This window comes from Procambarus clarkii, chromosome 43 (genome assembly GCF_040958095.1).
Source record: "Procambarus clarkii isolate CNS0578487 chromosome 43, FALCON_Pclarkii_2.0, whole genome shotgun sequence".
NCBI lineage: Eukaryota > Metazoa > Arthropoda > Malacostraca > Decapoda > Cambaridae > Procambarus > Procambarus clarkii.
The window spans coordinates 1,714,906-1,730,716 of NC_091192.1; the positions used below are offsets into that span (position 1 = coordinate 1,714,906).

The 15,811-nt window shown below is 52.6% G+C and overlaps 1 protein-coding gene across 1 annotated transcript in view; it reads right to left on the reverse strand.

Moving 5' to 3' along the window:
* Positions 1 to 8,473: 8,473 nt before the first annotated feature.
* The window catches only part of LOC123753377 (protein suppressor 2 of zeste-like), a 280,164-nt gene continuing 272,826 nt past the window's right edge, over positions 8,474 to 15,811 (reverse strand). The window contains exon 8 of the mRNA XM_069299989.1: positions 8,474 to 11,131. Coding sequence (XP_069156090.1) covers positions 8,609 to 11,131 — 2,523 coding nt within the window. The 3' untranslated portion in view covers positions 8,474 to 8,608. The remainder of the gene's footprint in view (positions 11,132 to 15,811) is intronic.

Here is a 15,811-nt window from a genome sequence, read left to right on the forward strand (position 1 = left end):
ATGGTGATATATGTGACGCAAGGTGATGGTGATATATGTGACGCAAGGTGATGCTGGTACTTGTGACGCAAGGTGATGCTGATGTATGTGACGCAAGGTGATGCTGATGTGACGCAAGGTGATGCTGATGTATGTGACGCAAGGTGATGTTGATATATGTGACGCAAGGTGATGGTGATATATGTGACGCAAGGTGATGGTGATATATGTGACGCAAGGTGATGGTGATATATGTGACGCAAGGTGATGTTGATATATGTGACGCAAGGTGATGTTGATATATGTGACGCAAGGTGATGTTGATATATGAGACGCAAGCTGATGGTGATATATGTGACGCAAGGTGATGGTGATATATGTGACGCAAGGTGATGGTGATATATGTGACGCAAGGTGATGGTGATATATGTGACCCAAGGTGATGTTGGTACATGTGACGCAAGGTGATGCTGATGTATGTGACGCAAGGTGATGCTGGTACTTGTAACGCAAGGTGATGCTGATGTATGTGACGCAAGGTGATGCTGATGTATGTGACGCAAGGTGATGCTGATGTATGTGACGCAAGGTGATGTTGATATATGTGACGCAAGGTGATGTTGATATATGTGACGCAAGGTGATGGTGATATATGTGACGCAAGGTGATGGTGATATATGTGACGCAAGGTGATGGTGATATATGTGACCCAAGGTGATGTTGGTACATGTGACGCAAGGTGATGCTGATGTATGTGACGCAAGGTGATGCTGGTACTTGTAACGCAAGGTGATGCTGATGTATGTGACGCAAGGTGATGCTGATGTATGTGACGCAAGGTGATGCTGATGTATGTGACGCAAGGCCTCACCGCTGCTGTTCAGTCTTCTTGTTCGCCAAAAGAAAATTCTAACGAGTCTGAATGTGTTGAAAAATAATATTATATATACCATATTGTGAATGTGTCAAACCTAGTAGCCAGAACCGCACTACCAGGCCGAGGAGACGGGGCCTCTTTACCACACACAGATAAACCGTATATTGTCTCAGGAACAGTTTGTATTAATCAACTATACGATATTGGTTATCTTGAATATGAACTGATTTCCGGCAAATTATTCGTGTTAGTCAGTGTTAAGAATTATTACATACATTTAGGTTAGGCTTGTGTGCTATGTTAGTATTGGTTATAATATGTTCAACATGTTCATTACACTGAACATATATATTATTCCGTAAGATTAAATATAACAAAACTCGGCTTGTTTAGCAATTCTGGCTCTTAGGAATATATGTGTATTATATATATATATATATATAGATGTGTGTGTGTGTGTGTGTGTAAGCAACCACATGGAAGAAGAAACGATCAAGACGAGGGCTGCCTAGCATTTAACACACTCAAGGAATGTAACATATTTGAGATAACTTTGAAAATATATACATTAAACCTTTATCCCGTTTGCTTAGTTTGTATACCTTGAGAATATATGAAGTTCAACAAAGCCCTTGGCTTGATCTTTTCATCTTCCATGCAGTTGTTATATATATATATATATATATATATATATATATATATATATATATATATATATATATATATATATATATATTATATATATATATATATATGATGAGCCGCCAGCTTCGTGTCCTCGTGGAGGCCACTAGAGTTAGTGGGTCTCAGGTAAACTAGGTTATGTATTCAAGAATTACCTGGTGTAAGTGTGAGTGTGTGAGGAGTGTTGTGTAACTCACTACACTCACTATCACACCAACTTACCAAGACACAGTCCATAACTTTCCGTGTGATTTATGCTTCTTCCAAAATGTATGATTCCTTGAATAGAAACGGTGCAATAAATCAAAACTTTAAATAAACTCTCGTACTTTTTTCAAGATAAGAAACACAGTTTTCTCTCCACACTCTCCAATATCTGACAATGTAAGTTACAAAGGAAATACATTACATTCCAGTCAGTAATTTCTCAATAATAATAACTGGATATATCGTATATTTTGTATTTTCATGCGTGTAGCGGGTATAACCATGTTAGTGCCGACCAGCGGTTCTTGCCCCTACAGTCGACGGGACTCAAGATCTTGCTCAAAACAAAAAGAAAATAAGCAGTCACAGCAATCTACTTTCAGATCTATGAATATTCAACAAACAATAATATAATTACAAGACACTAAGACAGACTTGGCTATTCCTCGTGGTTATATTTGTGTCTTCAAGACACCAGAAATATGCCAGGATGGTGTGTTTGAGGCGCCGTTACCTTGAGGTTACCTTGAGGCGGGTCCGGGGCTTAGCGTCCCCGCGGCCCGGTCCTCGACCAGGCCGCGGGGACAGTCTTGGTTCACCCCACACAAGGCTGGGCGGTGGTACACAAGCCTGGGCGGCGGTACACAAGCCTGGGCGGCGGTACACAAGCCTGGGCGGCGGTACACAAGCCTGGGCGGCGGTACACAAGCCTGGGCGGCGGTACACAAGCCTGGGCGGCGGTACACAAGCCTGGGCGGCGGTACACAAGCCTGGGCGGCGGTACACAAGCCTGGGCGGTGGTACACAAGCCTGGGCGGCGGTACACAAGCCTGGGCGGTGGTACACAAGCCTGGGCGGCGGTACACAAGCCTGGGCGGTGGTACACAAGCCTGGGCGGTGGTACACAAGCCTGGGCGGCGGTACACAAGCCTGGGCGGCGGTACACAAGCCTGGGCGGTGGTACACAAGCCTGGGCAGCGGTACACAAGCCTGGGCGGTGGTACACAAGCCTGGGCGGCGGTACACAAGCCTGGGCGGCGGTACACAAGCCTGGGCGGTGGTACACAAGCCTGGGCGGCGGTACACAAGCCTGGGCGGCGGTACACAAGCCTGGGCGGCGGTACACAAGCCTGGGCCGTGGTACACAAGCCTGGGCGGTGGTACACAAGCCTGGGCGGCGGTACACAAGCCTGGGCGGCGGTACACAAGCCTGGGCGGCGGTACACAAGCCTGGGCGGTGGTACACAAGCCTGGGCGGCGGTACACAAGCCTGGGCGGCGGTACACAAGCCTGGGCGGTGGTACACAAGCCTGGGCGGCGGTACACAAGCCTGGGCGGCGGTACACAAGCCTGGGCGGCGGTACACAAGCCTGGGCGGCGGTACACAAGCCTGGGCGGTGGTGCACAAGCCTGGGCGGCGGTAAACAAGCCTGGGCGGTGGTACACAAGCCTGGGCGGTGGTACACAAGCCTGGGCGGTGGTACACAAGCCTGGGCGGCGGTACACAAGCCTGGGCGGCGGTACACAAGCCTGGGCGGTGGTACACAAGCCTGGGCGGCGGTACACAAGCCTGGGCGGCGGTACACAAGCCTGGGCGGTGGTACACAAGCCTGGGCGGCGGTACACAAGCCTGGGCGGCGGTACACAAGCCTGGGCGGCGGTACACAAGCCTGGGCGGCGGTACACAAGCCTGGGCGGTGGTGCACAAGCCTGGGCGGCGGTAAACAAGCCTGGGCGGTGGTACACAAGCCTGGGCGGTGGTACACAAGCCTGGGCGGTGGTACACAAGCCTGGGCGGCGGTACACAAGCCTGGGCGGCGGTACACAAGCCTGGGCGGTGGTACACAAGCCTGGGCGGCGGTACACAAGCCTGGGCGGCGGTACACAAGCCTGGGCCGTGGTACACAAGCCTGGGCTGTGGTACACAAGCCTGGGCTGTGGTACACCTCCACTACAGCACTAACACAGAAGCACGGAGTAATATAAGAAGCTTATTTAGTTCAGGCGGGAACACGGGGACCCACAGTCCCACGTGAACACGTGGACTCACAGTCCCACGTGAACACGTGGACCCACAGTCCCACCTGAACACGGGGACCCACAGTCCCACCTGAACACGGGGACCCACAGTCCCACGTGAACACGGGGACCCACAGTCCCACCTGAACACGGGGACCCACAGTCCCACCTGAACACGTGGACCCACAGTCCCACGTGAACACGGGGACCCACAGTCCCACCTGAACACGGGGACCCACAGTCCCACGTGAACACGGGGACCCACAGTCCCACGTGAACACGTGGACCCACAGTCCCACGTGAACACGGGGACCCACAGTCCCACGTGAACACGTGGACCCACAGTCCCACGTGAACACGGGGACCCACAGTCCCACGTGAACACGTGGACCCACAGTCCCACGTGAACACGGGGACCCACAGTCCCACGTGAACACGGGGACCCACAGTCCCACGTGAACACGTGGACCCACAGTCCCACGTGAACACGGGGACCCACAGTCCCACGTGAACACGTGGACCCACAGTCCCACGTGAACACGGGGACCCACCTGAACACTTCCATAACCGGCAAATCAGCTAACCTGAGTGTTCATATGAAGCAGGTAATGTGAGACTTTATTACCAGACTCACGTCAACAAACGTGTGTAGTTCACCTGTCTTCCACAACTCCACCTTAGTCACTTGTGTTCAACAAATTATGACAATTATAATAAAGCAGTTGTTGTTGTTGTTGTGTGTACTCACTTATTTGTGCTTGCGGGGGTTGAGCTTTGGCTCTTTGGTCCCGCCTCTCAACCGTCTATCAACTGGTGTACAGGTTCCTGAGCCTACTGGGCTCTATCATATCTACATTTAAAACTGTGTATGGAGTCAGCCTCCACCACATCACTGCCTAATGCATTCCATCCGTTAACTACTCTGACACTGAAAAGGTTCCTTCTAACGTCTCTGTGGCTCATGAGGGTACTCAGTTTCCACCTGTGTCCCCTTGTTCGCGTCCCACCAGTGTTGAATAGTGTGTGTGTGTGTGTGTGTGTGTGTGTGTGTGTGTGTGTGTGTGTGTGTGTGTGTGTGTGTGTGTACATATAGCTATGCACAATAAAACAGGTAATGCCCTCTGATACTCTGTATACAAGGGGCCAACACTCCACACCATCAATACACTCATTCTGACATATTCAAAACAATAATTTCATGGCACACAAGATTTATATAAATAATAAAATTATCCTATTGGATACAACAATAATGTGCGATGATAATTCACAAATGTAAATCAAAATAATTTTTCAGGAACATATTATAACCCAGAAAATATACAACTGAATGAGAGGAAAGAGAGGAAATAGGACATGACCAGGAGAGGACAATGTTGTTGTTGTTGTTGTTGGGTACACGTGTGGCACCACTGTACACGTGTGGCACCACTGTACACGTCTGGCACCACCGTACACGTGTGGCACCACTGTACACGTGTGGCACCACTGTACACGTGTGGCACCACCGTACACGTGTGGCACCACCGTACACGTGTGGCACCACCGTACACGTGTGGCACCACCGTACACGTGTGGCACCACCGTACACGTGTGGCACCACCGTACACGTGTGGCACCACTGTACACGTGTGGCACCACCGTACACGTGTGGCACCACCGTACACGTGTGGCACCACCGTACACGTGTGGCACCACCGTACACGTGTGGCACCACCGTACACGTGTGGCACCACCGTACACGTGTGGCACCACCGTACACGTGTGGCACCACCGTACACGTGTGGCACCACCGTACACGTGTGGCACCACCGTACACGTGCGGCACCACCGTACACGTGTGGCACCACCGTACACGTGCGGCACCACCGTACACGTGCGGCACCACCGTACACGTGGTCTGAGTTGTGCCTGTCGGCATAACTGCCAGTCTGTGTCGGTCAGTGTCTCTTAGTGTGAGTGTATCCGTGACTGCAAGTGTGTCTCAGTGTGAGTGAATCCGTGAGTGCAAGTGTCTCTCAGTGTGAGTGCAAGTGTCTCTTAGTGTGAGTGTATCCGTGAGTGCAAGTGTGTCTCAGTGTGAGTGCAAGTGTCTCTTAGTGTGAGTGTATCCGTGAGTGCAAGTGTGTCTCAGTGTGAGTGCAAGTGTCTCAGTGTGAGTGTATATGTGAGTGCAAGTGTCTCTTAGTGTGAGTGTATCCGTGAGTGCAAGTGTGTCTCAGTGTGAGTGCCAGTGTGATATAGGAATAAGATCACTGGTCCTCTCTCTGGCTATCAGTAAACTCAGCGAGTAAAAGCAGCGCCACCTCGAGCTCCTGGTAGAACTAATATATATTATAAAATAACGCTGGAAGTTTGGGGATACACTCGCCACAGTAACTAGGTGTTTACAGCAGGGGCTGAGGTGGCTGGAAGAGGCACGCACATGTACTGTACTGAACATGTAGGGTGGAAGGGGGTGGGATAGCTTGGCCAAGATAACAACGTGTTGTAGTACATGTACGGAGAACAGAAAATGTAAACACGGCCGTGGATACATGAGACACACACAGGTTGGATAAAGACTTCTACACTACTCAATATATCATAATTATATACACACACATTTTGTAAAACAAATACATATAGGGAGAAGCGGCGCGGGCAAAGCTCTTTGGTCATCTGGGTTGTAGCGCCGTCCCAACATGTCGGCATAAATATATAACTGACTCTGGATTTATAAAACCCAGTCAGTCGCCAAAGACCAAAAACTGCCTGTTACCTCCTTAATATATAATCCAGTGGCAAGAATCTAAATATATATATATATATCACCGATTTTTAACATATTGTAACATATTGTGACTAAACAGAATATAAAAGGAACGTATAACATAAGTAAATGTTCTTGACATAAACACAGGGAAACAGAGGCGGCTTCGCGGTGCACACTCGCACGCTATTACCCAAAACTTGAATTAAAGCCAAATTGTAAGCTGAAATTTATCCTTACATCTCTACATCTAAATACTATATCACCCTTTTGTAATGTGGATAAGACCCCACAGATATCAGATCTAATATATTAAGAATAAACGAGTTTTTCTGTTTGTGGAACACAAGCTTTGTCGATCTCTTTAGGTCATTCCTGACGACTCTAACAAGATCAGACCAGCGTCAAACACTGTCACCAGAGTACCAGCGTCGAACACTGTCACCAGAGTACCAGCGTCGAACACTGTCACCAGAGTACCAGCGTCGAACACTGTCACCAGAGTACCAGCGTCGAACACTGTCACCAGAGTACCAGCGTCGAACACTGTCACCAGAGTACCAACGCGGTGTTGTCAACCCTGAAGCTGCAGTGTGGAGAAGCACTTGCCACTGTGGCATGAGACCACACTTTGTATGCGGCCATGGTCACACTACGGCCATGGTCACATTACGGCCATGGTCACACTATGGCCGTGGTCACACTGCGGCCATGGTCACACTACGGCCATGGTCACATTACGGCCATGGTCACACTATGGCCGTGGTCACACTACGGCCATGGTCACATTACGGCCATGGTCACACTATGGCCGTGGTCACACTACGGCCATGGTCACATTACGGCCATGGTCACACTATGGCCGTGGTCACACTACGGCCATGGTCACACTACGGCCATGGTCACACTATGGCCGTGGTCACACTATGGCCGTGGTCACACTATGGCCGTGGTCACACTATGGCCGTGGTCACACTACGGCCATGGTCACACTACGGCCATGGTCACACTACGGCCATGGTCACACTACGGCCATGGTCACACTACGGCCATGGTCACACTACGGCCGTGGTCACACTATGGCCGTGGTCACACTATGGCCGTGGTCACACTACGGCCATGGTCACACTACGGCCATGGTCACACTACGGCCATGGTCACACTATGGCCATGGTCACACTATGGCCGTGGTCACACTACGGCCATGGTCACATTACGGCCATGGTCACACTATGGCCGTGGTCACACTACGGCCATGGTCACACTACGGCCATGGTCACACTATGGCCGTGGTCACACTACGGCCATGGTCACACTATGGCCGTGGTCACACTATGGCCGTGGTCACACTACGGCCATGGTCACACTATGGCCGTGGTCACACTACGGCCATGGTCACACTATGGCCGTGGTCACACTACGGCCATGGTCACACTACGGCCATGGTCACACTATGGCCGTGGTCACACTACGGCCATGGTCACACTACGGCCATGGTCACACTATGGCCGTGGTCACACTACGGCCATGGTCACACTATGGCCGTGGTCACACTATGGCCGTGGTCACACTACGGCCATGGTCACACTATGGCCGTGGTCACACTACGGCCATGGTCACACGATGGCCGTGGTCACACTACGGCCATGGTCACACTATGGCCGTGGTCACACTACACGAGGCCGGGGTTGTGTTGTATAACAGCCTCTTATATATGTTATTGTTTCTTTATCTCGGCTAATACTACTTTTTGAACAGTGGCAATTTCTTTCGTATATACAATACCACCAATTTGTACAGAAGAATAACTTCTCATAACGAGGTCGCATTTCTAGCACCAATTTCTCTTACGTGTACATGTGAATGTTCCTCGATGATAGTTTATGTGTAGGCCTACACTAAAATGCCTTACTCTTATCCATATAGATTTTAAATAATTAACAAGTCAGCATATTTGTTGCAGCTGTTGCTATGTATATAGTTGCTAGTTGATGCCAGTGACGGGGTACACTCTTCAAGGTCCTCGCAATGTTTGTGGGACCGCGTAGTTTGAGAACTAAGTATGCCATAGAGCGTCACTGGCTGTACATCTATCTCGCGGCAGAGTTGATTGTGGCTGCCAGCGACGAGGCCGCAACTTTCTCGTGCAGCGATCTGGTCAGGCTCTCGATTCTGCTAATGGACTCGGAGGGTTTTCTGGAGCCGAGGCCAAGGCCTGTTAGGCCACTGGTTATCCTCGACTCTGACTGTTGGCGTAGCAGCGAAGGGTTGGGGATCTGACGCACGCTCGTGTTGGTCGCTCTGATGCTCTGACTGGAACTCGAGGAGCCTCTGACAGACGACACGGAGCTGCCGAGGCTCGACACGTTCGAGCTTCCGCTTACTTTGTAGCTGGAGTTGATGAGGTGCGACGCTTTTGTGACTGTTGAATTGGTGTTGTTGCTGCCAGACACTGTGATGCTGTTAGAGGTGGGGGTGACGGTGTTCGTGCCGGACTTAAAATGATTTTGTTTTAATTTTTGTTGTTGATGTTGCCGTCTGACGAACTCTGCCAACTTTTGGTTCGTTATTTTGAAGACTGGGTCTCCAGTTCTCTCAGTGTGATCTTTGTCGGATTTTGTGTTTGAAGGAGAAGTCGCGCCGTTCGTTTTGGAACTGACAGACACTGTTGGTATTTTGAGGGAGGTTGTTAAGGCAGACTTAGGAATTGTAGTTCTAATGCTGCCGTGACTATTGCTACTACTCTTGCTGCTTACGATGCTACCTGACGATTTGTGACTATTATGAGACTTGGTGTTAAAGTTTTTACTGAATGAATTTCCATTGACTGCTTTCGAACTATGGTGGCTCTTACTGACAGTTTTGGAAGTTGTATTCTTGTTAGACTTGCCCTCCATCGCTGTTGTGATTGGACTTATAGTCAGTGTATCTCCTGAACCATTCACAAAACTCAGAGATTCACTGACTTTCAGATTCTTGAGAACCTGAGCCTGAGCTCTTGCTTGAGCCTCTGCTTGTGCCTGAGCCTGAGCTTGTGCCTGAGCCTGAGCTTGTGCCTGAGCATGCGCCATGGCCAGCTGCAGCTGTACTGCTGCATGGGACAGTGTCATGAGGTCACTAAAAGCTACGGCTTGTGGGTTAACAGGTGCGGGAACTAGAGAGGATCGAGCCCAGTCCAGTGGAATTGGTGGTCTGCTGATGGGTGTGACGGAGGGCGTAGTTTGAGCTGTTGCTGTTGGCGATACTGCTGTTGTGGACGACTGTTGCTTGAGCTTTTTAGACTTTTTGCTCTGAGTGATCGAAAGAATAGTTTGAGTTCCTTGTCCCCGCGCTGTGCGGTTTCCTGATTTGTCTGTAGATACCCCATAGGACGCGCTATTAGGTGGAGAGTCTAGGCTTTCCCGTTGTGTTCTCGCCTCTCTGACACTGCGGGCATGGCGAGAGAGGTCGAGGGCACCCACCTCATCTCTCTCTTCTTCCTGTTCTGCGCTGTCGTCTTCATCCTCCTCATTATCAGTGAAGACATAACAGTCTTTGCGGAACATCTTCTTGTCACATTTGTACCCGTAGGTGAGATTAATGGGACCTTCGTCCGTTTGAACTTGCTTGCTGGAGGATGACCGCTCCCTTGACTCCTCGGCTTCCATCTCTGCGGACTCGGTGCTGACGTTGAGGTCAGTGTCCTTGTCGTCGCTGTCCATCGGCTCGCTGGCACTCGTCTCTGTCACGTCAATGGCACTATCTTCCTGCTCGTCGTCTCCACAATCCTTCCCCGTGTCTGTCTCCTCTTCCACGCCTATATTGCCCGTGTCCTCGCCCTCCGTTTCAACGGGATCCACTTCATGTTCCCCGTCCGCTTCCCCGTCCGCTTCTCCGTCCGCTTCTCCGTCCGCTTCTGGTTCCGTCTCGTGGCTGGTGTCGACTTCAAGTGGTGTTTCCGAGTCATGGTCGACAATGAGGTCGTTGGATTCTTTTGATGCATCGAAATCCTCAGCAGCTTCCATGTGTTCGTTATCTTCCTCGCGCACATCTTCCGCTTCTTTGTCAGTCTGTTCCTCCTCTTCAAGCACTTCAGGAATTTCTTCATCGTGACCCTCCTCTTGTGTCTCCTCATGCAATTCCTCCTGCGTCTCTTCCTCCTGTGTCTCTTCCTCCTCTAAAACATGGGTCGTCTCCTCCTCTTGTTGTTGTCGTTGTTGCTGCTGTTGCTCATCTTCAAGATTCTCCTCTACTTGGTGGGTGTCCTCTGGGTTGCCACCAGCCTCGGCGTCCTGTTGGGTGTCCAGCTGGGTGACAGTGTGATCCTCAGTAGAAAACTGTTCTGCGTCCCTGCCTCGGCCGCCCTCAGGTGTCTCTGGGGGCGTGGGCGGGTGGGTGTCGAGGGGCGGCTGGTCTTCTGGGAGTATGAGGGTGGTGGCGGCCTCGCAGGTGGGCTCCATCCTGGCCACCTTGTCTGGAGGCTCCACACACTCTTCCCGAGGAAGCTTAGTCTCCGCTGTGTCTTGTGAGGCGTCGTGGGAGTCTTCTTCTGCTGAGAGGGAGGCTGGCTGCTGGCGCCGCTTCTTCACCTTCCTGGTGGCCACCACCTGGAAGCTCAGCTCCATGGGCGACTCCTGTAAACACAAGCAGAATAACATGTCAGTTCTCCCTACCATCCAAATTACTATCAATTTCATCATTTTATGTATTAATTTCTTAAGCAAACATGAATGAATGTAAATCTAATCAACTTAATAATAATTTCAATTTACACATATCCAGCCTCGCTCTGGCTTAAGCGAGGTCGTATGTTTCGTTAGAGATCTACATTCATGTTAAAACTAAATGTACAGTTCAATAAATTTAATATATACTTATATTTAATATATTTATACATTATATATTCTAAACGTAAACTATTTTATTTACAGCATGTAATTAATTCTTCCGCGCAGATAACTTTGTTTAATGTAACACACTGTACACGGCCTGAATGTTTGACTCAGTGTGAGGTGTGAGGAGGCTCTTGTTAGCGCTCACTCACACGCTGCTCTCACAGTCCTCACCACCACTACTCACATAACATTACTGCTGTTGAGCGTGCCAGTACTGGGGGTTCACAGTTCCCGGACCCAGTACTGTGCTACAGCGTCCCAATACTAGGAGTTCTGGTGCAGGCCGGTGTCGACCAACAGTAGATGATGGTACAGTCTGCCTGCACCGCCCCTCATATGGTAGTTAACAGGAAAGGGTAGATGATGGTAGAGCCCGGCCCTCACCGCCCCTCCGACGATGGCTCTCCCCTCACCCTCCGACGGAGGGGAGAGCCCACACTCCCGCCGCTGCGGATGTGCAATAAATCAACGTGATCGATTGCTAACCTCCCCATCCCTGCTGCCTCTTCCACCCTGGGAGTGTGGCCCTCAGATCCCCTGGCCGTGTGGCCCTCAGCTCCCCTGGGAGTGTGGCCCACAGCTCCCCTGGCCGTGTGGCCCTCAGCTCCCCTGGGAGTGTGGCCCACAGCTTCCCCTGGCCGTGTGGCCCACAGCTTCCCCTGGCCGTGTGGCCCTCAGCTCCCCTGGGAGTGTGGCCCACAGCTCCCCTGGCCGTGTGGCCCTCAGCTCCCCTGGGAGTGTGGCCCACAGCTCCCCTGGGAGTGTGGCCCTCAGCTCCCCTGGGAGTGTGGCCCGCAGCTCCCCTGGGAGTGTGGCCCTCAGCTCCCCTGGGAGTGTGGCCCTCAGCTCCCCTGGGAGTGTGACCCTCAGCTCCCCTGGGAGTGTGGCCCACAGCTCCCCTGGGAGTGTGGCCCTCAGCTCCCCTGGGAGTGTGGCCCTCAGCTCCCCTGGGAGTGTGGCCCTCAGCTCCCCTGGCCGTGTGGCCCTCAGCTCCCCTGGGAGTGTGGCCCACAGCTCCCCTGGGAGTGTGGCCCTCAGCTCCCCTGGGAGTGTGGCCCTCAGCTCCCCTGGGAGTGTGGCCCTCAGCTCCCCTGGGAGTGTGGCCCACAGCTCCCCTGGGAGTGTGGCCCTCAGCTCCCCTGGTAGTGTGGCCCACAGCTCCCCTGGAAGTGTGGCCCTCAGCTCCCCTGGGAGTGTGGCCCTCAGCTCCCCTGGTAGTGTGGCCCTCAGCTCCCCTGGTAGTGTGGCCCACAGCTCCCCTGGAAAAGTGGTCCTCAGCTCCCCTGGGAGTGTGGCCCACAGCTCCCCTGGAAGTGTGGCCCTCAGCTCCCCTGGGAGTGTGGCCCACAGCTTCCCCTGGCCGTGTGGCCCTCAGCTCCCCTGGTAGTGTGGCCCACAGCTCCCCTGGGAGTGTGGCCCTCAGCTCCCCTGGTAGTGTGGCCCACAGCTCCCCTGGTAGTGTGGCCCTCAGCTCTCCTGGTAGTGTGGCCCACAGCTCCCCTGGGAGTGTGGTCCTCAGCTCCCCTGGAAGTGTGGCCCTCAGCTCCCCTGGAAGTGTGGCCCTCAGCTCCCCTGGGAGTGTGGCCCTCAGCTCCCCTGGGAGTGTGGCCCACAGCTCCCCTGGTAGTGTGGCCCACAGCTCCCCCTGGGAGTGTGGCCCACAGCTCCCCTGGTAGTGTGGCCCACAGCTCCCCTGGTAGTGTGGCCCACAGCTCCCCTGGAAGTGTGGCCCTCAGCTCCCCTGGGAGTGTGGCCCTCAGCTCCCCTGGGAGTGTGGCCCACAGCTCCTCTGGGAGTGTGGCCCTCAGCTCCCCTGGGAGTGTGGCCCACAGCTCCCCTATAAACTGCAACACTCCAGTTTCTGTTAAAGAATCAGCCTCTGAACAGTGCTTGTACTCAGTATTCTGTGTAATACGCACTCCTGCATTACCAATAATTCACTCTGACAATCAACTGGACTTTTCAATATTGTTTATTATATTTGTACGATTAAATACTCTGATGTTGCACTAAGGATGTTGCACAATAAGGTGGTGTAGCGTGTTTTTTGGAGTAGAAGGTCAAGTTCGAGCCCACTGCATTGAGTCCATATTTCTTGTTCAGCAGCTGGTGTTAAATGTGTTGACACTTGGTGGAAGGTCTGGTGTGTTGGGGTCGTTGCTGGAGCTACGAGGCAAGATTACCTGATGCCTTTCTTTAGGTGAATGATAATTATTATTTAAAACAAAACACTGGATTCTCTTATATCCTGAATTTTGTGTGGACTTCCATAGCAATAATTTATTCCCCTTAAACCCCTTCCAGTGTTCTTCCCTGTCTTGCCTGAAGCTGGCTGCCTCTACCCCACCAGGGACCTCTGCCCCCCACCACTACCCCACCAGGGACCTCTGCCCCCCACCAATACCCCACCAGGGACCTCTGCCCCCCACCAGGGACCTCTGCCCCCCACCAAGGACCTCTGCCCCCACCACTACCCTACCAGGGACCTCTGCCCCCCACCAGGGACCTCTGCCCCCCACGGTAAGGAGCACAGCGTGTAAACAGCATCATTTATCGACAAAAAGGTTCGTCAACAGAAGCTTTTATAAATAAAGGGTCTTGTGAGGTGGTCATTGTGCCCGAGGCTGACGGTGGAGGCCGGCGGCCGTCAACAATGAGGAGCCAAGAGAACGGTCAAGAGGATTATATCAGTCAGGAGACTCTGTCTAGTGTGTGTCAACCCCAACACTCTCACCCCAACACTCTCACCCCAACACTCTCACCCCAACACTCTCACCCCAACACTCTCACTCCAACACTCTCACCCCAACACTCTCACCCCAACACTCTCACTCCAACACTCTCACTCCAACACTCTCACTCCAACACTCTCACTCCAACACTCTCACTCCAACACTCTCACCCCAACACTCTCACCCCAACACTCTCACCCCAACACTCTCACCCCAATACTCTCACCCCAACACTCTCACTCCAACACTCTCACCCCAACACTCTCACCCCAACACTCTCACTCCAACACTCTGGGTACACCAAGGCTCTGGGTACACCAGGGCTCTGGGTACACCAAGGCTCTGGGTACACCAAGGCTCTGGGTACACCAAGGCTCTGGGTACACCAAGGCTCTGGGTACACCAAGACTCTGGCTACACCAGGGCTCTGGGTACACCAAGGCTCTGGGTACACCAAGACTCTGGGTACACCAGGGCTCTGGGTACACCAAGGCTCTGGGTACACCATGGCTCTGGGTACACCAAGGCTCTGGGTACACCAGGACTCTGGGTACACCAAGGCTCTGGGTACACCAAGGCTCTGGGTACACCAGGACTCTGGGTACACCAAGGCTCTGGCTACACCAAGGCTCTGGGTACACCAAGGCTCTGGGTACACCAGGACTCTGGGTACACCAAGGCTCTGGGTACACCAAGGCTCTGGGTACACCAGGGCTCTGGGTACACCAAGGCTCTGGGTACACCAAGGCTCTGGGTACACCAAGGCTCTGGGTACACCATGGCTCTGGGTACACCAGGACTCTGGGTACACCAAGGCTCTGGGTACACCAAGGCTCTGGGTACACCAAGGCTCTGGGTACACCAAGGCTCTGGCTACACCAGGGCTCTGGGTACACCAAGGCTCTGGGTACACCATGGCTCTGGGTACACCAGGGCTCTGGGTACACCAAGGCTCTGGGTACACCATGGCTCTGGGTACACCAAGGCTCTGGGTACACCAAGGCTCTGGGTACACCATGGCTCTGGGTACACCAAGGCTCTGGGTACACCATGGCTCTGGGTACACCAAGGCTCTGGGTACACCAAGGCTCTGGGTACACCATGGCTCTGGGTACACCAAGGCTCTGGCTACACCATGGCTCTGGGTACACCAAGGCTCTGGGTACACCAAGGCTCTGGGTACACCAAGGCTCTGGGTACACCAAGGCTCTGGGTACACCAAGGCTCTGGGTACACCAAGGCTCTGGGTACACCAAGGCTCTGGGTACACCAAGGCTCTGGGTACACCAGGACTCTGGGTACACCAAGGCTCTGGGTACACCAAGGCTCTGGGTACACCAAGGCTCTCGGTACACCAAGACTCTGGGTACACCAAGGCTCTGGGTACACCAGGACTCTGGGTACACCAAGGCTCTGGGTACACCAAGGCTCTGGGTACACCAAGGCTCTCGGTACACCAAGACTCTGGGTACACCAAGGCTCTGGGTACACCAGGGCTCTGGGTACACCAAGGCTCTGGGTACACCAAGGCTCTGGCTACACCAGGGCTCTGGGTACACCAAGGCTCTGGGTACACCAAGGCTCTGGCTACACCAGGCCCTTGAGGAGTACCAATAAGTTTGTGCTGGAACTCAAGGAAAGAACATACGCAAGGTGATCAATGACAGAAAATGCTTGGTGATTAAAG